At 50.8% G+C, this 24,411-nt stretch overlaps 12 protein-coding genes across 12 annotated transcripts; 7 read left to right on the top strand and 5 right to left on the bottom strand.

Moving 5' to 3' along the window:
- Positions 1 to 178: 178 nt before the first annotated feature.
- Positions 179 to 3,401, top strand: HO133_008669 (uncharacterized protein; the record flags this gene model as incomplete). Its single annotated transcript, XM_037299534.1, has 2 exons — positions 179 to 1,088; positions 1,147 to 3,401. 2 exons carry the CDS (start codon positions 179 to 181, stop codon positions 3,399 to 3,401), a joined length of 3,165 nt encoding a protein of 1,054 aa, XP_037155535.1.
- Positions 3,402 to 3,793: 392 nt separating this feature from the next.
- On the bottom strand, positions 3,794 to 4,662 carry HO133_008668 (uncharacterized protein; the record flags this gene model as incomplete). Its single annotated transcript, XM_037299533.1, has 4 exons — positions 3,794 to 3,959; positions 4,180 to 4,338; positions 4,437 to 4,509; positions 4,590 to 4,662. 4 exons carry the CDS (start codon positions 4,660 to 4,662, stop codon positions 3,794 to 3,796), a joined length of 471 nt encoding a protein of 156 aa, XP_037155534.1.
- A 418-nt stretch (positions 4,663 to 5,080) lies between these two features.
- HO133_008667 (uncharacterized protein) lies at positions 5,081 to 6,072 on the bottom strand (the record flags this gene model as incomplete). The annotated part of the gene is made up of 5 exons (XM_037299532.1): positions 5,081 to 5,163; positions 5,221 to 5,259; positions 5,315 to 5,753; positions 5,802 to 5,873; positions 6,049 to 6,072. The coding sequence occupies 5 exons, from the start codon at positions 6,070 to 6,072 to the stop codon at positions 5,081 to 5,083; spliced, it is 657 nt and encodes a 218-aa protein (XP_037155533.1).
- Positions 6,073 to 6,402: 330 nt separating this feature from the next.
- Positions 6,403 to 7,125, top strand: HO133_008666 (uncharacterized protein; the record flags this gene model as incomplete). Its single annotated transcript, XM_037299531.1, has 3 exons — positions 6,403 to 6,574; positions 6,658 to 6,907; positions 6,984 to 7,125. 3 exons carry the CDS (start codon positions 6,403 to 6,405, stop codon positions 7,123 to 7,125), a joined length of 564 nt encoding a protein of 187 aa, XP_037155532.1.
- Positions 7,126 to 7,273: 148 nt separating this feature from the next.
- Positions 7,274 to 8,164, bottom strand: HO133_008665 (uncharacterized protein; the record flags this gene model as incomplete). The annotated part of the gene is made up of 3 exons (XM_037299530.1): positions 7,274 to 7,384; positions 7,825 to 8,048; positions 8,107 to 8,164. 3 exons carry the CDS (start codon positions 8,162 to 8,164, stop codon positions 7,274 to 7,276), a joined length of 393 nt encoding a protein of 130 aa, XP_037155531.1.
- A 1,799-nt stretch (positions 8,165 to 9,963) lies between these two features.
- Positions 9,964 to 10,681, top strand: HO133_008664 (uncharacterized protein; the record flags this gene model as incomplete). Its single annotated transcript, XM_037299529.1, has 2 exons — positions 9,964 to 10,045; positions 10,155 to 10,681. 2 exons carry the CDS (start codon positions 9,964 to 9,966, stop codon positions 10,679 to 10,681), a joined length of 609 nt encoding a protein of 202 aa, XP_037155530.1.
- A 540-nt stretch (positions 10,682 to 11,221) lies between these two features.
- HO133_008663 (uncharacterized protein) lies at positions 11,222 to 12,506 on the bottom strand (the record flags this gene model as incomplete). The annotated part of the gene is made up of 2 exons (XM_037299528.1): positions 11,222 to 12,059; positions 12,112 to 12,506. The coding sequence occupies 2 exons, from the start codon at positions 12,504 to 12,506 to the stop codon at positions 11,222 to 11,224; spliced, it is 1,233 nt and encodes a 410-aa protein (XP_037155529.1).
- Positions 12,507 to 14,549: 2,043 nt separating this feature from the next.
- HO133_008662 (uncharacterized protein) lies at positions 14,550 to 16,929 on the top strand (the record flags this gene model as incomplete). The annotated part of the gene is made up of 2 exons (XM_037299527.1): positions 14,550 to 16,715; positions 16,765 to 16,929. The coding sequence occupies 2 exons, from the start codon at positions 14,550 to 14,552 to the stop codon at positions 16,927 to 16,929; spliced, it is 2,331 nt and encodes a 776-aa protein (XP_037155528.1).
- Positions 16,930 to 17,205: 276 nt separating this feature from the next.
- On the top strand, positions 17,206 to 18,733 carry HO133_008661 (uncharacterized protein; the record flags this gene model as incomplete). The annotated part of the gene is made up of 2 exons (XM_037299526.1): positions 17,206 to 17,344; positions 17,397 to 18,733. The coding sequence occupies 2 exons, from the start codon at positions 17,206 to 17,208 to the stop codon at positions 18,731 to 18,733; spliced, it is 1,476 nt and encodes a 491-aa protein (XP_037155527.1).
- Positions 18,734 to 18,903: 170 nt separating this feature from the next.
- On the bottom strand, positions 18,904 to 19,364 carry HO133_008660 (uncharacterized protein; the record flags this gene model as incomplete). Its single annotated transcript, XM_037299525.1, has 3 exons — positions 18,904 to 19,215; positions 19,264 to 19,308; positions 19,362 to 19,364. The coding sequence occupies 3 exons, from the start codon at positions 19,362 to 19,364 to the stop codon at positions 18,904 to 18,906; spliced, it is 360 nt and encodes a 119-aa protein (XP_037155526.1).
- A 220-nt stretch (positions 19,365 to 19,584) lies between these two features.
- HO133_008659 (uncharacterized protein) lies at positions 19,585 to 20,663 on the top strand (the record flags this gene model as incomplete). The annotated part of the gene is made up of 5 exons (XM_037299524.1): positions 19,585 to 19,695; positions 19,752 to 19,950; positions 20,007 to 20,151; positions 20,205 to 20,356; positions 20,437 to 20,663. 5 exons carry the CDS (start codon positions 19,585 to 19,587, stop codon positions 20,661 to 20,663), a joined length of 834 nt encoding a protein of 277 aa, XP_037155525.1.
- Positions 20,664 to 21,349: 686 nt separating this feature from the next.
- On the top strand, positions 21,350 to 23,427 carry HO133_008658 (uncharacterized protein; the record flags this gene model as incomplete). Its single annotated transcript, XM_037299523.1, has 3 exons — positions 21,350 to 21,438; positions 21,496 to 23,261; positions 23,312 to 23,427. 3 exons carry the CDS (start codon positions 21,350 to 21,352, stop codon positions 23,425 to 23,427), a joined length of 1,971 nt encoding a protein of 656 aa, XP_037155524.1.
- Positions 23,428 to 24,411: the final 984 nt, after the last annotated feature.

Below are 24,411 nucleotides of genomic sequence, written 5' to 3'. Positions count from 1 at the left end.
AGAACATTTTCTGGAGCATCATGTTATGCGTACAGTTCTTGTAAGCGTAACATATTGCTCAACAGTCCTATCAATTTTGCTTGGTCTTCTAGCAGTCTGGTATGCTTTGATACATGGTCGATATTCTCTGAGCCATACAAGCATCTCCTCAGAGACAGCCAAAACACTGCAAATCATCATGTCACCAACGTCTACGCCTCACAAAGCAAACGCAACGCACTTCAAAGAGATTCAGAAATTCAGCACGGAGTATTCGCCTACTACTATAACGCAGTATGAGTCTACAAGAACGGGAATGAGGATTGTGATAGTTGATAAAGAGGGTCCCAAAGTTGACGGTCTTTTCACTCTTGCAACAGAGATTCATGACGATTCAGGGGCACCTCATACTCTCGAGCATCTATGTTTCATGGGGTCTAAGAGCTATCAGTACAAAGGAATGCTGGACAAGCTTGCCACAAGAGCGTATTCCTATACCAATGCATACACAGCGACCGATCACACTGCCTACGAACTAAGCACTGCTGGCTGGGAAGGATTTGCGCAGATACTTCCAGTTTATTTGGAACATATCGTTGCGCCCACATTAACAGATGCCAGCTGTTATACAGAGATACATCATGTGGATGGCTCTGGAAATGACGCTGGTGTAGTGTACTCCGAGATGCAGGCGGAAGAAAATCAGAAAGGCGGGCTCATGTGGAGAAAGTCCAAACGACTATTGTATCCTGAGGGGGTAGGCTTCAGGTATGAAACTTTTGGAATGATGGAATCTCTGCGGGCATTAAGTGCACACCGGATCCGCGAGTTTCAACATGATATGTACCAGCCGAAGAACTTGTGTTTGGTCATTGTGGGCGCCGTCGATCATGTGAACCTGTTGGATGTTCTGGAACATTTTGAGGGTACCATATTGGAAGATATACCCAAACCTGGCGCACCTTTTAGCCGGCCTTGGTTAGAATCCAAGCAGACGCTGCCGCTGGAAAAATCAACCGTCGAATACGTTGAATTCCCCGAAGCAGACGAGTCTTCAGGCGAAATACTCATGAACTTTTTCGGACCTGACTTGGCGGATAACCTTCTTTGTTAGTGTTCGGCCTTCGTTCAATACGCGTGTCAATGTAGCTGATAATGGCTCTGTAGGTGGTGCCATGAATGTTCTCCTTAGGTATCTTGCCGGCTCATCTGCCTCAGTCTTGGACAACACGCTTGTAGAGAAGGAGCAAATTGCTAGTGGGGTGTTCTACGAATGTGAATATCGACCCAAGACAGTCATTCAATTTACCTTGACTGGCGTTGCTACAGAAGAATTGGAGCAAGTCGAAGCTAGGTTTCATGAGCTTCTTAGGGAGACCGCTGCGAAGCCAATTGATCTCGAGTACATGAAAGACTGCACTCGGCGCGAAAAGCGTCAAGTGAAATTCTACGCCGAGAGCTCAGGAGGATTCTTCACTGAACCAATTGTCAAGGACTTTCTGTTCGGCAAACGTGACGGATCAACATTAAAGGCTGATCTCGAAAATTTGGGAGAGTACGATACTTTGGAGACTTGGGAAGACTCCCAATGGAGACACTGGCTGAGGGTCTGGATGTCAGAAGCCCATCATATCAGTGTAATTGGTAAACCCTCGGCTGCTCTGCCTGATAAGATCGAGTCCAGAGAAAAGGCTCGCATTGCGGCACGAAAGGAGCGACTGGGAGTCGAAGGACTTGAGGACTTGTCTGCAAGGCTTGCAGCCGCAAAGGCGGAGAATGATAAGGAGGTCCCCAAAGAAGTTCTCGAGCAATTTGAGGTTCCAAATACATCATCAATCCACTTTATCAATACGACAACTGCACGAGCTGGTGCGGCCCGAAATATGGGCTCCCTCCAAAATCCAGCACAGCAAGTTATTGACAAGGACAGCGATCTGCCCGTTTTCTTACATTTCGAACATGTGCAGTCAAATTTTGTTTACTTGACGCTTGTGCTGGGTACTGAAGCGATTCCGGTCTCCCTCAGACCGCTACTGACCATCTACATGGAGGGATTTTTTAGCACACCGATGCTGCGCGACGGGAAGACAATCGGCTTTGAACAAGTCATCATGGAGCTGGAAAGGGACACTGTAGGCTATGCTGTCGATTCAGGTCAGCCTATTGGCAATCCTGAAGTCGTCACAATCAGAATGCAGGTCGAGGTCGAAAAATATCAAACGGCAATTCATTGGCTGAGAGAGTTGATGTATTCCTCTATTTTTGATCTCGACAGAGTCAAATCCATAACATCAAGGCTCCTGGCAGACATACCGGATGAGAAGCGAGATGGGGATGACATGAGATTAGCTGCTGAATTAATGGTTGGCACCGCACCTTCGTCTATCACCAGGGCGTGTAATACACTTGTGGGTGCTGTTTACCTCAAACGCGTCAAAAATCTCCTCAAAAAGGACCCCGAGGCCATCATCAACCAACTCAAAGACATCAACTCTGCACTCTGCCAGCCAGACAATTGGCGTATTCTTGTCGTTGGCAACGTAGAGAAGCTCCCTCACCCGGTCGCCTCGTGGAATACTCTTACCACAAAACTTGACAACGGCAAATCTCTCAAACCCCTAGACACTCGCCTCTCAAGACTCAGTGAACAGGGCAAAAGCCCAGGTAATTCGGCCTATGTCATCCCAATGCCATCGCTTGATTCGTCATTTGCGATCGCGGTTGGCAAAGGCCCGTCCTCTTACGACGACCATCTCGTGCCAGCACTCATGGTTGCGACTGCCTATCTCAACAACATCGAAGGACCAGTGTCAGCAGCCGCTCGTGGTAGGGGTCTTGCATACACCGTCAGCTTCCGCCACCACGTTGGCTCTGGCCAAGTATCGTTAGACATCTCCCGTTCTCCCAACGCCTTTGTAGCGTTCGTTGCCATCAAGGAGGTCATGCGATCGTTCGCCCTTGGCGAGAGAGTAATCGATCCTCTCGATCTGGAAAGCGCCGTCAGCTCAGTTGTGCTGGGCTTCGCTAATGCAGAAGCAACCATGGCAAGTGCAGCTGAGATTAGCTTTGTACGGCAAGTCATGAGAGGATTGCCTAAGGACTGGCCGACCATCATACTAGAACGTGTCAGGAACGTAACTAGTGAGGACTTCAGAGACTTGATGAGGAATGTTCTACTCCCCATCTTTGAAGGCAGAACCTCTAATTTAGTCGTCACTTGCGCCCCGATCATGGAAAAGGAAATCGTCCAGGGTTTTAGAGGGATTGGATTTGAGGCTGAGGTCAAGCCACTGGATTTTTTCCAGGATGACTATGGTTTAGAAGGAGGGGGGAAAGATGAGGATGAGAACGATCAAGACGGCGAAGATGAGGACGAGGACGAGGAAGAAGACGGGGAAGACGACAATTTTCCAGAATGCTGATCACGACATTGCCGCCGTTTTATGACAGTCATCGAAAAAGGCGGCAAGGTCGACCTCCAGCAGAGACGGTAAAAATTCCTTCCTGCGAGCACGTTACGCAGTCATCAACCCCTTTCAGAAGGTCCGCGAGGGAAACAAAAGCCTGAACATATAGATTAATTGTTTCGAGTGACAGGTCCAATCACAACAATTCAGTTCAAAGGCATGCCTTCCATAACTTACTAGTGCCACAGCTTACTCATACAGCGTAAAGACTCCCACCCAATTCCTGCGAAAGCAATGTTCATTTCAGAAACGTACCTTGAAAATAGACCAGAGACAGGCGGTGTTGAAAACGTATTTACAGACAGATACCCGCCAAGTCTCTTGACCGATCGTCATCCTCCACCATACTATTTCACCACCTTCTGCTTCAGCTCTCCTGCCTTCAGTTTCACGTCGCCGACAATGCCCTCCGCACCAGCCTTGGCGTCCCCAGCTATTGATTTGCCATCTTGAGCAATCTGATTCGCCTCTGTCTTCGCTTTCGCCTCTAGTGACGCTTCTCGTCCGCCGTAGCTAACGACACGTTAGTAGGTATCCACTACCCACAAAAACATAGCAATCCGTTCCGAAAATGCCATTCCGTTCCTGCCTAAGAAGCTGTTCCCAGGTCTACGTCCCCTCAATTTCCCATATCACAATCTCATATCCCATTTACCCTCCAACACCCACACTCTCCGTCCAAGGTACCATCCAGTCCCCAACCTTTCTTAGAAGAGAAGAATATGCCACTCACTTCCAGTACTCTAGATACCGATATCCCTGCGTCAACTGCGCTCCGAAATTGACAAAGTGGCAGCCGAACAGCAGATAATTCTTCGGCTGAACAGCCAAGGCGTAGCGCATGAAGGTGCCGGAGTAAAGGACCAGGGCGCCCGTCATGCGGCCGGATATGCTATGTTACCAATCACGTCAGACGAGTCGCGGTGATTTGGGAAAAGTGCGCTCCGGAGATGGCAGCTAGGGGGGGGGGAAGAGTGGGAGGGAGCGTACATGTCGGGATCTTTCTGCGTGTCCATTACGGCTGCGATGGGGATGCCGAAATTGGAGACCGGGCCCCAGAAATCTGCAGAGAGTGAAGTAGGTCAGTCGGTGATCCGGTCTTGTTTCGGAGCTGTAGAGGCGTGATGGCGCAGGCCGACGTACGGGTTGAGCAGACATAGTTCAAGACCGGCTGGGACCGGATCTTGGCATTGAGCGCTGATATTGCGGCTGCCATTGTGCGAGTGGTAATGGGGAGGAAGATGCGTTCAGTTACAGCGCAGGAGCAGGTCTTGGATTTGAGGAGTTTTGGGTTATTGCCGATAGGGCTGACGATGTTGGCGGAAAGGTTGTCACGTGCCTTTTGATTTACTATTTGGTCTGCATCTACAAAGAAGGGAGAAGCTTGAGGTCCGGCAAGTGGTGACTTCTGAAGTTTTTGATTTGTCCTGACTATTCTGACGCTTTTGTGGTATATTAGCAGTCCATCCTCCCAAACGCCAGTGCTGGCACTAGTCATTTGCAGAACCACTGCTGGGACTTTCCTCATGTCCCTGCTTTCACTTTGGTCGAGATGGAGCTCTCATGCTCGAATCAGGGGGCTCAATGTCTCCATGTATTTTGACATCGATCCAATCAGCCAACTGTCACGTAAATCACCGCCCTTGGAATCCTGGCGGTGGGAAACCGCGGCCCCCTGGGGGAGGCTGGAACCCTGGCGGCGGCTGAAACCCTTGCGCTAGAAATTTCGTCAGCCACCATCACATCAGGAGTCGGGACATGGGGTAGAGCCTACGTGGTCCTCCGGGAAATCCAGGCGGTGGTGCGAATCCAGCTAGAAACCAATAATTAGCGTTGTGCTTTGGCTCGTTGTTCTTGAATGAGCTTACGCGGTCCTCCTCCTGGGGGTCCTCCACGACCCGCAAACCCTGGTGGTGCACCACCAGGGAATCCACCAGGTGGAAATCCAGGAAACCCTCCTGGCGGCGCTGGTCCTCCTACTCCCGCAGCCGGTCCACCTAGTCCAACAGGCAATCCTCTTCCAGCTGGTCTACTTATGCCCGGTCCAGCAGCTAACGTAGGTGGTGCACCTCCAGCACCTCCTGGTGCGCTTGCTCCTAACCTTGCCGATGGGTCTGCGGGAGGAGGGCCGTCGACTGAGCAGGAGACGATATGAGTGCCGCGAACAATGGTAAGACCGAGAGTGCGCTTTTCTTCCGATTCGACGAGTGCGGGTGTAGAGCTGCCAGGAGCAGATTGTGCGCCTTTGGTGGGCTTGCGCTTTACTCGGCGGAATTCTTCTGTGTCTGCAAGGACGAGGTTCATGTGCTGCGTCAAAGTTAGCAGAAGCAGACTCTCATCTTGATATGGACTAACCTTATCGAATGCTAGCATTTGCCCAGTCATTTGTCGCCCATCATTCAGTGTAATTCTCATTCGGTAATTGATCTGGACCAGTATTAGTACTTCTGTATGCAATTCTGGCGTCTCGGAAGGGATTTGAGAGCTGGTCGGGAGGGAGCTCGGGAGCTTACGAGGTTTTGCTACCACGTGAATCGATCAGCAAGAGTATTGACAAAGCCTGACATGAAATAAAAGGCCGATTTTCGAGACCGAGACTTACCATCTTCCCCTGTTTGTTCGCCATAATGATTGACTGTGGTCGCTCACGCGACTTGTCTTGTCCAAAGATTGTAAGGAAGCTCCAAGCTTTCTTGGGCTCTCCACTCTTTCGAATGTCAAGCGCGCAGTATGGTGTATGAAGCTTTAGATTCTTGCGGTTGGAGGTTCTCAAAACGACTTGACTTGCGCTAGTTATAAATTACACGCCAAGCGCGCTATACTTTCGCTAATCGCCCACACAGGGCCTCAACTATCAACGGCAGCGACAGCATTAGCATCTTCGCAACATCTTTTTCCAACGCATTCTCGATCATGGCAAGTGACTGCAGGTGCATGGGCTTTACTGCTCACCACAATGCTAATTTGCGGTCACCAGGCGGAATCCCAAAAAGACAAGAGCGCAAACCCCATGCGCGAACTACGCATCGAGAAACTGGTCCTCAACATCTCTGTCGGCGAATCCGGTGATAGACTTACCCGCGCTGCCAAAGTGCTCGAACAGTTATCTGGTCAAACGCCTGTCTACAGTACGCATTCGTTTTCCGTACTCGTTTCTGGAGTGGTCGTCACTCTCCCGCAGCGTTGTCTAACATTATCTGCCCTCTTTCAGGCAAAGCCCGGTACACAGTCCGAACGTTCGGTATCCGACGTAACGAAAAGATCGCTGTCCATGTCACTGTCCGCGGTCCCAAGGCCGAAGAAATCCTTGAGCGCGGGCTTAAGGTGAAGGAATACGAATTGCGAAAGAAGAACTTTTCCCAGACGGGCAACTTCGGATTCGGTATTAGCGAGCATATCGATTTGGGCATCAAGTATGATCCGGCAATTGGTATCTATGGCATGGACTTTTACTGCTGCATGTGAGTCTTCTCCGTTGGGAAGATGTGTTGGGACCCTTGCAGAGTTCGGATGAGATGCTGATTGGTTATTTTACAGGACACGACCTGGCGAGCGAGTAGCCAAGCGAAGGCGTGCGCAAAGCAAAGTTGGTGCTAGCCACCGCATCAACCAGCAAGAGACAGTCAAGTGGTTCAAGAATCGATTCGAGGGTATCGTGAGAGGAGATCGCAGTACCTAGGTGATTGGCATGCAACGATACCAGGTGCTTACGTAGTGGAGTAAAGCTTGAGGGTCGCCTGAGCTAGTATCCCAGTACAACTGTTCAAAAAGCTACAATGCAAATCATTCAATTTCACAATGGAGGCTTCACTTGGGTGAACTGCCGCTTAACCATTATTGATGATTTGCTGCGTGACACCTTTGGCCTCTCCTTCTCCTTGCTGCGTTTGTGAAATATTCTTTTCGTCGAAAGCGGCCTGCATCATTAGACGGTAGGTCTATGAAGCGTGTATTGGAATAAAAGCCATGGCCCGCTCTACACCACGAATATGGATGCATCACGCGAAATTTCCGGATCCAACTGACATGCTGAAGCGTAACCCATGCCACTTCTGATCCTGTCTGAAGCTCCTACGCCCAGAGCTGAATGTTTATGCCTTGTGCCCGTATTTTAGAAAATGAGAAAGCCATTTCACACCGGATTCGCCTTAGCAATGCAACGTGAGTCCGCCAGTGAGCGGATGATACCCTACTTTCCCTTTTCAGAATTGTAATGGGCTCTGTTCCATGTCTTGTCGAATCCACTCGGCTGGTAGTCCCAACAAATAATCAGCATATGTAGACAAATCTTGCGCACCGCTCAAGGTCAAAAGTGATCCTCAAACAATTCTCTGCCCATGAATTTCCCAACGCTCCAAAAACTACGGTGTGTACTCACATCTGGTTTCTGCTCCTGATAGTTTGCCTCGTGATGTGGGCTTCCAATCCCCTTCGCCGTCTCCGTATTCCCCTCTACCGAATCAGGATGCCCTCTCTTTGTAGCAGCGCCTGGCAAATGATTCTTAGAGCCGCCGCCGGACGAATAGCGCTGCTCGATATTCTGTACACCGGAAGTCTGAAGTGGGTTTGGGAGTATACCCTCAGCGACGCCGTATCCGACACCTGTAGCCATGATGTGTGAGAAACTAACTTCTCAAACGACGGAGAATTTTGAGCATACCGACAAGAACAATACCGGCGACGAGCTTTCGAGGGTGCCGGCGGATGATTGTGGCCATTGCGTGTGTTCGGGACGATGCGGATAGGAAGTTGAGATCGTGAATGTGCTTCAGTTTCCACAAGCTTTTCGGCCTCTTTCCCTACGATTTGATGGAGTCTTGTTGAGGGATAAAATTATTTTGGTTCAACGAACATTCTTCTACTACGTCAGTGACAAGAACCCTTGCCTTAGGGTACCCCTGTATAGCGCCTGTTAGCTTCCGCCGGCTACATTAGCCGCGCTTCACGGGGAGGTCGCCGGACGAGGCAAGAATTAAATCATAAAGTACTTACTTGATTCATGAGTGGGGCGGAGTCGATCAACGTCTCGAGTGATCAGGTCTGGCTTACGATCGAGGCATCAGGGAGAAGTGGCATCCATATGTGATTGTCTTCCACGACGTATGGCGATGGCTCCGTGTCCAAAACCTTTCCCGGTTGTTCTGCTCAAGAGTGTTTATGGGTAGCTCGACGATCTGAGGGGTCGAGCCCTATGAGCTTTCGAAGATGTCTTTCTCATATGTTTTAGACTTCTGTTGTTCACCCATGTTAGCCAAGGAATAAAGCTTGTGCCTTGGCATTGCAAATTAGTCTCTATTGCTTCATACATCGCTGGGCTGCAGTGTTGTGAGCGTGAGGCATGGCAAAATAGGGTTACCTACGCATCATTCATTTGATCTCAGACCAAAGAAAAACCATGCACAGACCCTTGCATCTCTTCCGATCAAAGACGGAGAGTCTCGGATTAGGTTACGAGTATTTTCATTTGGAATTAGGTGCTGTGTCTTGTGCTCTAAAGTGGTTAACAAAACAAGGGTGCTACCGTGCTAGGAACATGGGGGTCAAACAAAAACCGCAAGAATAGCAACACATGAATTTCCAAAAGCCAAACCAAATCACGTCAACCAAAGCAGAGCACCGGAACAGTCCACCGTTGTCCGATAGGTCATGCCGCCTGCGTCTGAATGAGACCTGATGACCCTGATCCTCGGCGCTGCCGGGGAAAACGGCCCTGCGAACTCCTTTCCGCAGTCCACCCTCACCGCCGACGCCTCCAAAACCCCTCTATTCTTAGGCATGTTGCCCCTCTATCGCCGCCACAAACGTATAGGGTTCATGGTCTGGCGCATTGAGACGACGTGTGAAGATCACCGTATAAATTTTACCTAGCGGAGGGCGGGGATTTGGTGGTGCGAACTTTATGAACATTGTATTTCCCACATGCTCGAGAGGAAAAGGGAGGCCATCGGATGCTGTAACCAGGAAGGACCAAAGGTAAGGACTTCCAATTGGATCTCGGTTTGTCACTGTGGCCTCCCGCTTAATGTTCTCACAATCGGTACCAACAATGTAGCCGCCGTGGGGATATTTACGATCTTCGTCGCAATCATGTGCAACCGGTTGAGCACCACCAGCGCGAGGTTTAGCAGAGCTCATCGTGCTTGGTTTTCGGTGGCTGGTATTGCGGGTGATGGATGATCTGCTTGCGCAGATATTCGTGCGGTGTGTGGATGCTGGTGTGTGTGCAGGTATGCGAAGAGTCTTATGCTGTCTGTCTGTGCTTGCTGAAGGATATGAAAGAAAACACCAAAGAGGAGGGACATCCCTCCTCTCTTATACTCATAAGTCTAACCGCCAGGAAATCCGAGACAGCACAGCCGGGTAAGAAGAGACTGAAGTGTTTAAAATGAAACGAAACAATGCTGCGGCGTACGGCCACAATTTTGTAGGTTTGGCGCCTGAACGTCTTGTCTGAGTCCATGGGGCCAAAAGCAAGCGCTTGTCAATTATCCTCCTTTTGATTCTAGGGTTTCATGTGATGGCTGAGCTCGAGTTGAGGGGAAAAGGCTGGCGAGATGGCACAGGGCTGGGGAAGAGATTGAATCGGTTGAAACATGCGAGTACGAAAACGTGCAGGATTTACCAGACTTTCGCGGTTTCGAGACCCCCTAAGGTCGTGTCTGAACCGAAGGGAAAAGATCCGGATTCCTCCAATACTTTCATTGGCAGCCGTGGCTTTTCGACCTCTGCCGCATAGCGCTTCTCAGCCTCCTGAAGACGGATTGGAAACTCAGATTGCCCAACCTCCCTCGCACCGCCTCAGGCCCAACATCACTCCCATTCTCAGACAAACAATCACGGGCACGCAACATCCGCGACCGCACAACCCAAACATCCGTCAATTGCACATTGCGAAGCCTACCGTGCCATCAACGGCAGACGTCGGTAGTGAGGGCGAATCCGTCTCGGAGAACCCAAAAGTAGACTCTTCAGACAGAAAGTCCATACCGGCTATCTGGAAACCAGTCATTGACGCCTCGAGTGCTTGGTTCCATGACGGTGAGAGACGATGGCGAAGGGGATTGCGGTACTCGAACGGTGAAATGCCGCGGGATGCGGACGGTGTCAATCGAGCCGTGCAAGCGTGGACTCGGAAGAAGCAGAGCGCGGATGCTGCGAACCTACCGGAAACTGTCAAAAAGGCCTGCAAGCGCAAGTCTGCTTTCCTCAGGAACCTGGAACACGATGGACCCTAGACCGCCTATTGCAGCGATGTTGTTATTGTATAGATGCTGTCGTATTCTTTGACGCATTGATGAATGATCCCCAGCGCAGATGAGATTGTTGTAGAGAGCCTGCTATACTTCGCCGTTTGACTCTCTCTGCCAAGTGGCTGAGGGCTCGTGAGCCCGCATTAAAGGTCTACTGTAAAATGGCCAAGCGATGCTGCATCAACTGCTGCGACATCACTTTCTGACCAGATGGAACCAGAAGACCAGGCTCGACTGGCTCAGCCTTGACGAGCTCAAACATCAGTCCTGCAAAACCGTTGGAGCGTCAAAAGGTCACAACTTGCGTGAGTAGCGGTTGCCTTATTGGAATGTTACTCTCTAATGATCAGTAATGCCAATACATATACAGACATTGCATACTCCGAACCTAGCAAAGACCGAAGGATCGAAACCTCCAACGGTGGTAGTCTCAAGCAGATTTGGGCAATATGGAAAATGAGCCCATGTTCATGACCCCGTCGAACTATCCTGACAAAAGAACACCGTCTGTTAAGCCGCACTCATTCAATGCCAGCCTTCGCCAAGTCCCCCGTGTGTGCTATCCATCTCAGCTATAGTCGGACTCAGCGTTGGTGAAGTGAACGAAGCAAAACGTTGGTCCAGCGGCGGACTGTGCATCTGAGACGTGAATGAAGGAAACTTCTGCTCGCCGGGCGGAGACGCAAGGGACATGGGCGTGGTAGGATACGGCGTCTGTTGCACCGGTCTGCGCCTTCTGAGCAAGAGGACAACTGCTACGACTGCAGCGAGAAGCACCGCAGCTCCGCCAATAGCGATACCCGCAATGGCGCCTGGACTTAGTGTCGCCTTAGATGCGGTCGTGGATGGATTGCTAGCCGTTAATGTTGGCTCTTTGCTCGCTGAGGATGTTGGAGAGGATGTGGATGATATTGTGGTAGGGATAAAGGGCGTGGGTGTGGCCGCAGAAGAATCCTGCGAAGATGAGACACCGGCTGCAATGCCGTTGGCTGTAAGGTTGACATAAGCAGCACAATCCGCATTAGGTACAGCTAATGGGCAGGTATCAGCTTGACACAATGAGAGTAATTGAGGTCCTTGAGCTGGATTCTCTGTGACTGGCGGTGCACAGCGGACATTGTACATGCCGTTCAGGTCTGTATTTAAAGTCTGGCTGTCTTGGTCTGAGAAGCCGTAGTTTGTAGTAGCCATGCTAAGCTGATTGATGAAGTGGCCGAGGTCGGTGTAATTGAGGTTCATGTATTTATGGACGTACGCAAGACTGAGGGGACCACTGCTGCCACTGCTGGAGGGAGGTGGGGCTGGCGGATCTGAGCAGCCGAAAATGTGACTGAAGGCCTGGAAGAAATGTGCAAAAAGGCGACTGCGTGGACCGTTGTTAGCATAGATAGGTGTGGGCGGAAGACACAGCATACTACTGATTGGTCGTATTTGTCAACATGACATTGGATGTTGAGCCGTTGAGGTAGCTATGTAATGGGTCAAGTCCCCCGTCATCTAGCCAATTGATGCCCACTGCCTGATCGTTGAGATTGGTAGAGTCAATTACACCATTGAACCAAGGAGCAAGATCTACGCTTAGATCTTGGAAGGTGCCAGGATTGAGGATCCCTGTTATATCGGATGAGATATTGGTGTTACTCAACGGCGCTCCACCAAAAGCGAGCGCAACGATGTGTTGCACGAGCTGGTTTTGGGTTTGGCTGTTGTTCGCACCGTAAAGGTTCTGAGCATAGTAGTCACATGTTGAAGCATTGCTCGGGCGCTGAGCCAGGCTCACTCCAAACAAAAGTACAACAACGAGCAACATACTGGGCGACCGAAGGCCGTGGCGAACTCCAGCGGTTACAAAGCTAGCAGTAGAAACCAAGGGCATTGAGATGAAGGCATATTCTTTACTGTTGGTTGACAGGAATTCTCAGCCTTGTAATGAGCCGTCTTTGCCGACTCCATGAGCGATATAATTGATTGGCATGTGCTCTCAGTGGCCATGTATGCAGCCATGAACGCCTGGTTGCATGGGGGAAAGGTAAGCGACTGGAATGGATAGAAGAACCCGAAGCAACAGACTCTTGACTTGAAGAAGGTTGTTTCCGCTTTGGGAGCTGGAATGGCCACAGTCCTGTGGCTTCAAGACGGTGCAATTGTTTCGATATGTACCCGGGCATCGAAAGACTGGAGGAGAAATTTCGCTTATCTGTGCTAGTCCGACGGAACTTCTCTGATTTCGAAGAAAGAGTACAGCGAAGTGAATGAGCATATACTCGCCTAGGTCTTGCAATGGCATAAAAAATTAGGCTGGGAGTCTGTCGACCTGGGATAAGACCTCAGCTCGCACGCCAAGAAGTCGAGGAACACTCGAATTTTGCGGCTGCCATGCATGCCCTGAAGTTAAGGGTGTATTCTGCGGTTGAATCATTGGATTAGGATGATTCCCCTTTGGGATACCGACAGCATCCTGCATGCATTCGAAGTTGCTTGCCTATCATGACCGCCAAAGATTTCCATGAACACGGTAGATCCGGCCTAATAGTGCGGTTGCTTCTTCAAGTTTCAGCTTGAACCACGTCCCAATATCGAGGCACCATGGTTCACAGATTCATTGTCGCCATCAACGAATATGACCATCTACTACTAGCACTAGCGATAACTTCAGTCAGCACCTTCAAATCGCTGAGATAGCCCACACACTTCTTTTCATTCTCGCACGTGCCCTCTTTGGGGCTCGGAAGAGTCGTAATTAACAAGGCTGGTCTTTACTATGCTGTTGCGTCAGCTCATCTGGTATGATATACAGCGCGCGGCAGAGGAAACAATGGAAGCTGAGTGGTGTGCTTTTGGGGGAAGAAGCTGTAGCCGGGCACGTATGAGTATGAATAGATGGAGAGTCTTTGGGCGGCGCGACTGGGATGTTGGAAACCGTTATCGAGAGGCCAAGGCCACCACCTTTTTCGTCGTGATATAGACGTACTGGCCTGGTCATTGATCAAGCCTATCGCACTTGAGCAGTCATTGGCACAGCAAAGTATCATCAATCAAGCCACGTAGCTTCGTCCGCAGCGGTCTCTGTCCAGACACATAATCTTGTGCGAAGGGGCATTGCTCGAAAGAACAGTGATCCATGACTAGCATTTTTATACTTTTCTGCTGTCAAACCTCGCACTGACCGTCAAGATATTGGCTTAAGCTGTCTGAACGACACCTTCGTGTCGGAAAGAGCACAAATAATCCTGGGGAGATGCCATGGTATGAGGACTGGCTTCGGGGTAAATCTCCGCAAAAAGCGTCATTTTCTTTCGGGGCTTTCCTACGGCCGTGTCAAGTAGAGTAATCTTGAAAATGGGACTTGACGACGCTCAAATGCATAGCATTGGGGAACTGGCGAGGTCATTCAAGAGTATTATACGTCCAGCCAACAGGCCAGATTTTTCTGGCATGTGCTGAAGGAAGGAAGGGGAATGAAGCCCCCACGGTTCATGGTTACCTCAGCCCTGCCATCCCACGTCAGAGCCGTTTTCTGTTGACCAGTGTTCTTCTAACCATTGCTTTTTTACTGCGTCACACTTATCTGATACAACAGCATTGACTTTATGATTGTAACGATTTATCGCCTTTGGTGACGAATCTAAGCATACCCGTTTTTCCGCACAGTCTCATCGCCGGACCGTGTCACGCACATTTATTATACAGTGCCCGCGTGATCCAGTACTCCAAGGCAACCTAAATCCCTTCAGTACCAACAAATATCGACACCTATCACTCGGGCTCCCCATACACAATTTGATGAAAGCCCCATCCGACCTTTGCCAAAATTGAACAAGATATGCCCCGGTAACGCCCTGTGTCTGGCTCGATGTCCAGCCAAAGGAACACATCGTCTCCTTCAAGGCCCAGGCCTGTACCAAGCTCAACCTCTCCTGGCACCTCACGAGGCCGGTCGCCCGCAGCGGAGTCTACTCCTCGAGCAACCTCAACCGCCAGACTTGGGTCTCCAATTGCCTCCTTCGGCGCTCAAGGCTCTCCATCCATCCGTCAAATTCCTGCTCCGAGCCAACTCAACAGCGAAAGCCATACACCTCTCGCCGGGACCGGAACATCTGAGTCGATACCAGGGTCAGGTCATTCTGCCCTTGCTGCCGCATTGCAGGGCTCGTTTGGGAGAAGTCCACCGAGGTTTGGAACGCCGCCGTTACGACCCGTATCCCCTAGTACTGCGGGTGCTGCACTGCAAGGGAGCGGGCCTCAGACAACATATGGCTCTTTCGATAGCCGGTCCGGGCAGGGTGGTCAAAGGCGTATATCAGGCGCTCCTAATGAAGATCCGAAAGTGGTGAAGCGACATCTTGTGCAGCCGCCGAATCTGGACGGTGTTAACGACAATGGCGAGGGTAGTTCTACCCTCAGCGATAGAGCATCATCGGTGAACGTTGGTAATGGCAATGGCGGCAACGCTGCAACGGGTATAGGTGATGACGAGTTCTCCAGCCTGCGTCTTCAGGGAGGAGACATGACTCGCACAATTTATCGATGGGCTGAAAACGCCGAGGCACCTGGCCGGGCAAAACGTAGCAAGAGCTGGCATATTTCTCGTCTTGAGCCCGAAGACGAGGAACTCAAAGCGAGTGCCATAAAGCAGCCTGGTGGCTTTCGGAGGAACTACTTGAGACGACAAGCCCCCGACCAAATTTCGGGAAGGAGCAGAGGGCCAAATGGCCTGGAATCGCAAGAGGACTCTCCACAGACTGGGCGACCTATGAAGATCATAACCAACAGCTTCTACGAGTTCCTTACCATCTATGGTCACTTTGCAGGAGAGGAGCTCAAAGAAGACGATGAGGAAGAGTACTTCAACTATGAGCCATACGTCGATGAAATGGAAGGCGAAGAAAGGGAGGGTGAGCCCGGGGAAGGAAGTGCACTTTTGACGCCTGGTACTCCTGGGATGCGGAAACGCAAGGTTAAGGACCGAGGTGTAAAGAGTGAGAACACTCCCACCGGTGCAGCGCTTCTACTACTCAAGTCTTTCATTGGAACCGGCGTCCTCTTCCTTCCCAAGGCCTATCTTAATGGAGGAATGATGTTTTGTAACGTCGTCCTTTTGGGGGTTGCATCGTTAAGCTACTACTGCTTCATCCTCCTTGTCAACACTAGGCTTAAGATTGAGGGCTCTTTTGGTGACATGGGTGGAATACTCTATGGGAAGTGGATGCGTGCCCTGATCTTAACCTCTGTTGCACTCAGCCAGATTGGTTTTGTGTCCGCCTATATCGTCTTCACTGCCGAGAGCCTGCAAGCATTCGTTCTGGCGGTGTCGAAGTGTCGGACATGGATCGACATCAAGTTCATGGTTCTCATGCAGCTCGTTATCTTCCTTCCGCTGTCTCTAATCAGAGATATCAGCAAGCTGAGCTTGACTGCCATCATTGCCGATGTCTTCATCGCCCTTGGCCTTTTGTACCTCGGATACTTCGATATTCACACAATGGCGAAGTACGGCGTAGCCGATATCACCAACTTCAATCCTCGAGATTGGACTTTGTTCATCGGCACAGCGATCTTTACCTTCGAGGGAGTCGGTCTGATCATACCAATACAAGAGTCGATGAAGAATCCTTCCAAATTTCCCCCGGTCCTCGCAGGTGTGATGATTTTCATTACAATTCTCTTCATCCTCATGGGCGCCTTGTCTTATGCAGCATTTGGATCGGCCACAAAAACCGTTGTACTTTTGAACCTGCCTCAGGACAGCAAATTCGTCAATGCAATACAACTCCTCTACTCATTGGCTATCCTTCTGTCCACGCCGCTTCAGCTATTTCCAGCGATCCGGATCATGGAGAATGAGATTTTCTCGCGCAGTGGGAAAAACAATCTCTACATTAAGTGGAAGAAGAACGTCTTTCGGTTCTTTCTTGTTGTGATGTGTGCGCTCATTGCCTGGGGTGGAGCAGGCGATCTGGACAAATTTGTTGCTCTTGTTGGCAGCTTCGCCTGTGTACCCCTGGTCTACGTGTATCCAGTGCGTACTATCCTCTGCTTCGGTCTCATAAAGGCTAACGTCACCTCAGGCTATGCTTCATTTCAAAGCTGTCGCAAATTCGAAAAAGCAGCGGATTGCTGATGTCACTTTGTGCGTTTTTGGGTGCGCGGTAATGGTATACACTACCACACTAACGGTCAAGAGTTGGGCCAACGGATCGAGTAGCAAACCTCCGGGCTACTGTGACGAGTGAAATTTGGGAAAGCCGCGCTGGCTTGGGTAATTCTCTCCTGTTTTACAGGATTTTGGGTTCTTTTTGCTGCATAGCGAAGCATAGCGTTGCATCTAGATACCAGGTCGTGTCAGTAATGTTTTTGCATACTTGTTTAAGAGTTTCATATGCCTTGTGAAGAATAATCGTTACCGTCCGAATTGGGAGCGACGGAGATAAAACGCGGGGATAGCGCATTCACTGTAACAAACAATTTTATCTTTGGCGGCAGTAGAGATTCAACATCAATCAAGCGTCATGGCTACGGAGACAATAATAGCAAGTGCCAACGGAATGGCTACCCCTGATCCACCTTCGCAAGTCAGAGTACAGCTATCAACACGCCATCCTGACATCTCACTGCCAGAGAATCCCGGCCCAATCCTGGTCAATACTAGTAATGTGATAGTAGAGCTCTTGAATTCTATTCCTACTGACAACCTCGCTAGACCTCCGGCGGTATGCCCTTTCCACGCTCGTTAATACTCTATTGCAGTCCGAGAAGCCCATACCATTCGAGTTCCTCATCAATGGCACGTTTCTTCGAACATCTTTAGACGAGTACCTCACAGCGAATGGCATATCTGCCGAAACCACTCTCGCAGTCGAATATGTACGTGCGATTATACCGCCACTCTATCTTGCCTCCTTCGAACACGATGACTGGGTCAGCGCTGTGGACGTTCTCTCGGAGACCTCTCCAGCAGGCAAATGGGCAGGCAGCGCAGGAGCAAGAATGCTTGGACAAGAAAGAATATTATCTGGGAGCTACGACGGTCTTTTGAGAGTATGGAGCATGTCCTCTGAGGTACTGGTGACATCACCATCAGCAGGCAGTGGAGGACACACGTCCTCGATCAAAGCAGCAAAATACATATCCCCGTCGCACGTCGCTTCTGCTGGTCTAGACCGCACAATACGTCTATGGAAATACTCTGAGGATTCTGAAGCATCCAACGCATCCCTATCGCCTCAAATCGAGCTTTACGGTCACAAGGCCAGCATCGACTCTCTCGCCGTTCATCAACCCTCGTCCCGCATCCTCTCCGCCTCTGCGGACCACTCGCTTGGTCTTTGGTCGACTAGGAAATTCGATGCACCTGCAGCTCCAACATCTCTTCTTCCCTCAGCTACCTCTCGAAGTTCTAAGCGCAGGAAAACGGGCACCTCAACATCCACCCCCCAACGAGGCCCCCTTTCTGTCCTCAAATCTCACACCGCCCCCGTCTCCGATACCATCTTCGCTCCGAACGACCACACAGTAGCCTACTCCACGTCCTGGGATCACTCTCTCAAAACCTGGGACCTCCCCACCTCGACCTGTGTGGACACGCGCTCAACGTCGCACTCTCTCCTCTCTCTCACCGCTCTTTCTTCTCTTAGCCTCCTCGTAGCTGGCACGTCAGCACGCCATATCACCCTCATTGACCCCCGCGCCTCCGCGACTACCGTCTCAGCCATGACATTGCGCGGCCATACTAACGCGGTGGTTAGCCTGGCAGCAGATCCAGAAAGTAATTATGGGCTTGTGAGCGGGAGTCACGATGGGACGTGTAGGGTGTGGGACGTGAGGAGCTCGAGGAGCGAGAAGGAGGGCAGGGTGGGTGAGAGCTTGTATGTTGTTGAAAGGGAAAGTTTGAAGGGAGAGGGGAAAAAGGTTGGTGGAGAAGGCGTGAAGGTTTTTGGCGTGGCTTGGGATAAGGGTGTGGGGATTGTGAGTGGGGGGGAGGACAAGAGGGTTCAGGTGAATAGAGGAAAGGGAGTTATATCGGAGAAAGCGGCGTAGAGGATATAGTTTGGGAGGGATGGATACCCAGTGCCAATTTGTCTCACTCCGTCTTTTGATGCTGGTGCCCCAATGGTATGATATCCTGACTCTTGACGTGGATATCCACCCCACGCAACAACGCCTGAGCTATGCTTCTAATCCTTTCTCTCCCCGACCCCTCCCTCCCCTCAGCCCAACCGTTCAACCCTGTTGAACTTCGACGCCGTCGCCGTTTGCGTCCTCGTCCTCTGTCCCCTCACCGGCATCCCCATCGCGTGTCTCCTCCCCCTATACGTGCCCATATCCCGCAACCTCGTAATGTTCTCCCTCAGCTCTCTCCTCAGATCGTTTTCGATCTTCATGCTTGCGAGCTCGGCGTTGATGTCCAGCACGGTCTGTGAGTTGAGGGAGCTCAGCCGCGCGGTGGGGTGGATGTGCAGGCGGGCGAGCAGGTGCCGGGATATCTGGGGTCCGATGCCGTAGAAGCCTTGGAGCGTTTTCTGGGATAAGTGTCAGAGGAATGGAGGAGGAGGGTATGGGGCAAGTACGAGGACAAGGCGTTGTTCGGAGAAGTTGTTGCCGAGGATGAAGACCTGGATCGTGTCAATTGAGTTTCCTTGGGGAGTAGAATCGAAAGCAGACATACCATTCTTACGAACGATAGATATTTTCGGGTTGCTGCTCCAAGTCGACGTCCGAGGGGTCAAGATTTGAGACTTTGAGCGCGCTCGAATTGGGAAATTAGGGCAAATCTTCGGCGATGACACTAGCGTCGATTTGATTGGAGACGCTTTCCAACAGGTGTTCTTCCGCTGCTGCGATCTATCGTCCAAACATCAAAACTTTCAACATAGTTGATGATATACGACATGGCCAATCTACAGCGAGTCGTTATCTCATTGCTGCTCATTCTGACAGCATCGTTCCTTTTCCTCGCACAAACTTCGTCTGCGGCCAAAGGACCAAAGATTACCAACAAGGTAGCGTTCCATACATCCCCACCTGCTGTAGCAGGTCAATTGACAGCTGCTGTTAGGTCTATTTCGATATTACACATGGGGATGAGGAATTGGGCAGAGTCGTCATTGGTCTCTATGGGAAGACAGTCCCCAAGACTGCTGAGAACTTCCGTGCTTTGTGCACAGGGGAAAAGGGCTTTGGTTATGAGGGATCGGCTTTCCACAGAGTCATTAAGCAGTTCATGATCCAGGGTGGTGACTTCACCAATGGCGATGGTATGGACAAAGTACGAAAGATAGCACAACAGATGGGGTGTTGACATTCACATCAGGCACTGGCGGAAAATCCATCTATGGGAACAAGTTCCCTGATGAGAACTTCAAGTTGAAGCACACCAAGACTGGCATGCTCAGCATGGCCAACTCCGGAAAAGACACCAACGGTTCCCAATTCTTCATAACCACAGCTATTACTTCGTAAGTCAGCTATCCTAACTCCCAATCCGGGGCCTATGCTAATGCTACATCAGATGGCTGGATGGAAAGCATGTAGTCTTTGGAGAAGTCTTGGAAGGCTACGATGTCGTGGAGAAGGTGGAAAACGTGCCAAAGGGCGCTGGAGACAAGCCTGCCAAGACCGTCAAGATCGCAAAGGCGGGGGAGTTGCCGGTGCCAGAAGAAGGTACCCACGCGGAGCTTTAGACGCTTCTTCATCTCTTGTCACTCGTGATGCTCTGAAATGGCTGATATGTGTCGGTAAAGAACTCATCGGATCGGCTCTTCCTGCGGTGCCAGGCGACGAGTTGGACGTGACATTGGGGGATGAACCCAAGCAACAGCTAGAAACTACGGAATCTGATGTGATTCCTCCAACGGAAAGTCACGGTTTGAGCATCTTGACAAAGTTGATTTTCTTTGGCGTGATCGTTGGTGTTGTGTTGAGCTTCCTCAGGACTCGCAAGCCTATGGTAGAGAAAAGTTTCGCCTGATACCGTAGCCATAGCAATATAAGAGAAGGATCTTCACCACAAAATTGGCGTTACTTTCGAGCAATGCAGACTTGCATGAGAAAACGCAGGTTCGGAACGCTCCTCTGAGGTCTAGAAACCAATTCAACCGGCGCTAGTGTCGAGCGCCAAGGCCGGTTTGCAGGGCCGAACAGAAATCACTAAATTATCAAACTTTTTTGCCTGCTGGAAATCTTCCTGCATCTTTCTCACAACCCACATGAGAGATTTTACCCCCAGATCCACTTAACATATAGCACTGTCCTTTCTGTGGAGAGTGTTTCCTTCCGTTTCTGTCAACTCTCATCCACGACCGAGAGATTTACAGGAGCTTCAGAAGTCTCAACTTCTTCACTTCTTTCATCTCACATTACGGCCCAGACTCCTACGAACTCTCTGTATTTTACACGTCGTCCAAGCCTTAGGTACCTCTCCAGAGACTTATCTTACAAATGTAAGTCAGCTCTGCTCCCAGGCTCACCAGCAGACGTCGATATGATTCTCTTATCAGCTCAGCCTGACGCATTGCTAAATCAATCACTAAGACCAGACAGTAACACAACACAATATTGAATTGCCGCCGCAGTATGGCTGATCAACTCAATATGAACGGATTGTCCTTGGATTCCCAGCATGGACAAGGACGCTCAGCTTACATCCCGCCCCACATGCGCGGTATGCCCCCACCACAAATGGACGGACCACCGCCTCCTATGAACGGCCCAGCCAATGGGAGTGCTTGGAACGAACCATCAAAGTAAGCTCGAACAGTCGTCAAACCTCCAACCAGGACGAGCTAATCTTCATGTATTAGAGATGTGAGGAATGACCCCCACGCCGCCCCGAACTGGGCAAATGCTCCAAACTTTACCCCAAGAAGCTATGGAGGCCCTCCTACGAACGGCGTTGCTCCTCCCCCTTCTACTTGGGATAACCATGCTGCCCGTGCATTTGACGAGGGCGCTTACGGAAAACCTGGAGGAGGAGGAGGAGGTTCATCATACGGCGGAGGCGGAGGAGGTGGTTCTGCCCGCGGATCAGGCGATGGGCAGTGGAAAGATGGCAAACACATCCCTGGACCTGTCAATCAACGTGTGGAGCGTGAACTCTTTGGTGTTCCCAATGACCCTTCCAAGTTGCAGACCGGTATTAATTTTTCTAATTACGATGATATCCCTGTTGAAGCATCCGGCCAAAATGTTCCAGAGCCTTGCCTGCAGTTCACAAACCCTCCTTTGGACGACCACCTACTTTCCAACATCAAGCTTGCAAGCTACAAGACTCCCACGCCCGTGCAAAAGTATTCTATCCCCATCGTCATGGGTGGTCGAGACCTGATGGCTTGTGCTCAGACTGGCTCGGGAAAGACCGGCGGTTTCCTTTTCCCGATCCTATCACAAGCATTCATCCATGGTCCATCTGCTGCTGCACCTCCTCAAGGTGGTGGTATGGGCTACCGCTCGCGAAAAGCATTGCCTACCTCTTTGATTCTAGCTCCTACCAGAGAGCTGGTGTCTCAAATTTATGAAGAATCTCGAAAATTCGCCTACCGTTCTTGGGTTCGTCCGTGCGTGGTGTACGGAGGAGCCGATATCGGCACCCAGCTACGCTCCATGGAGCGAGGGTGCGATCTGCTTGTTGCCACACCTGGTCGTCTTGTTGACTTGATTGAGCGTGGACGTATTTCTTTGCTTAACATCAAGTATTTGGTCCTGGATGAGGCGGATCGTATGTTGGACATGGGTTTCGAACCTCAGATTCGTCGTATCGTCGAAGGTGAAGACATGCCTGGAGTTGACAGACGCCAGACGCTCATGTTTTCAGCAACATTTCCCCGAGACATCCAAATGCTTGCTAGGGATTTTCTGAAGGAATATGTGTTTCTCTCTGTTGGTCGTGTTGGATCAACCTCGGAGAACATCACGCAGAGTGTCGAATATGTTGAGGACCCAGATAAGCGCTCTGTACTTCTGGATATCCTTCACACCCATGGTGCTGGTCTTACCCTGATCTTCGTGGAGACCAAGCGTATGGCAGACTCTCTGTCAGATTTCTTAATCAACCAAAATTTCCCGGCCACATCCATCCATGGAGACCGAACGCAGCGTGAGCGTGAGCGTGCTCTAGAGATGTTCCGTAACGGACGCTGCCCAATCCTGGTTGCTACCGCAGTCGCTGCCCGTGGTCTCGATATTCCTAACGTTACACACGTTGTCAATTATGATCTACCAACTGATATCGATGACTATGTTCATCGTATTGGTCGTACCGGTCGTGCTGGTAATACCGGAAAGTCAACCGCATTCTTTAATCGAGGCAATCGCGGCATTGTCAGAGACATGATTGAGCTCCTGAAAGAGGCCCATCAAGAAGTCCCTGCGTTCCTGGAAAATGTTGCCCGCGAAGGCGCTGGCTTCGGTGGAGGGGGTGGCCGTGGTGGTCGCTCAGGTGGCCGCGGACGTGGTGGAGCGGCCACCCGTGACTTCCGTAAAGGCGGCGACCGATTTGCCCAACAGAATGCCTACGGCGGCGGTGTTGGCGGTGGCAGCGGCGGCGGCCCACCAGCTGGTGGATTTGGTGGTGAGCTCTCCTTCTGATAAGCCAAACCATTGATGCTGATACAACTGCAGGATACGGTGGTGGTGCACCGTCATATGGAGGCGGCGGCGGCGGCTATGGCGGCGGTTACGGAGGTGGCGGTTACGGGAATCCCTCTGGACCTGGAGGGCAGTCTTCCTGGTGGTAGATGCCACTACCGCACCCATCGGCGCCTCTTCTCCAAATAATACAGGGGAAGACTGTTCTTGCACGACCCAGTCCTGGCGCCTGGCTGCAGTGCTCGATCACATCACGATAATTCCCTAAATTTCTTGCAACAGCATTTAGATCTTCGATTCTTCACGGAGCCTCTTTCGGTGCCGACATTTTTTCCTACTCACTCTTCGACATGCTAGGACTGGCGCAGCAAAGCGATGCCGACGTCCACCACGGGGCGACGTTGCAACTGTCCATCAGCACGTATCATAGATAGCGTTGGCTTATACCCATTCAGACCGATTGGCCTCGATACCCTGCGCAGGCCTGGAGCCTGACGGCTTACGCAGGAAATGCGCGGTCTTCATGGGCGTTGATCTTACGAATCTTGCTGCGTTTATGCTAGCCCAGTAGGCTCCTGGCATCCCGACGACACGATAGATCTCTTCCACCTCAGCTGTTTCACTCGAATTAATGTGTGCTCCATTTCTTTACAAAAGCAAATACCGACCAATTTTCATCGATCCGGACCTTGCATTGGCCGTAACATACACACTTCCCTCACGGCAAGCTCGGTGTTCATAACGTGTCAGTGATAGACAGCATCTGAATGCAAAGGGCGTTGTTCAGGCGCATAGGCCGCAATGCTCACATTGGGTGGGCTGTTGTGCTTAGTGCGCTGGAGATAGCCTTCGGACGTTGCATTGAGCGATACTTGGGACCTCTGAGCTTTGTCTCCAGGTCTCATACCTCAAAGACAGGATCACAGGATCCGATGACCTAAGCGTTGGTCTCTAAGACCAAAAAAAACAGTCTCCAGCTTCAGATAAGAACCAATTGCATACTTGCCTCCAGTAATCCATAGACTTACCATTGAATTGACATGTAAGGTAGACGCTGCTTCGGTTGAATGAGAACTTGGATTCAATTGGGCCAATTTAGAGAATCTAGATGGCTGATCCTCGGGGATACCGCG

This window comes from Letharia lupina, assembly GCF_014066315.1.
Source record: "Letharia lupina isolate WasteWater1 chromosome Unknown contig_5, whole genome shotgun sequence".
In the NCBI taxonomy this organism is placed as follows: Eukaryota; Fungi; Ascomycota; class Lecanoromycetes; order Lecanorales; family Parmeliaceae; genus Letharia; species Letharia lupina.
This window is presented reverse-complemented; position numbering and strand designations above follow the sequence as displayed.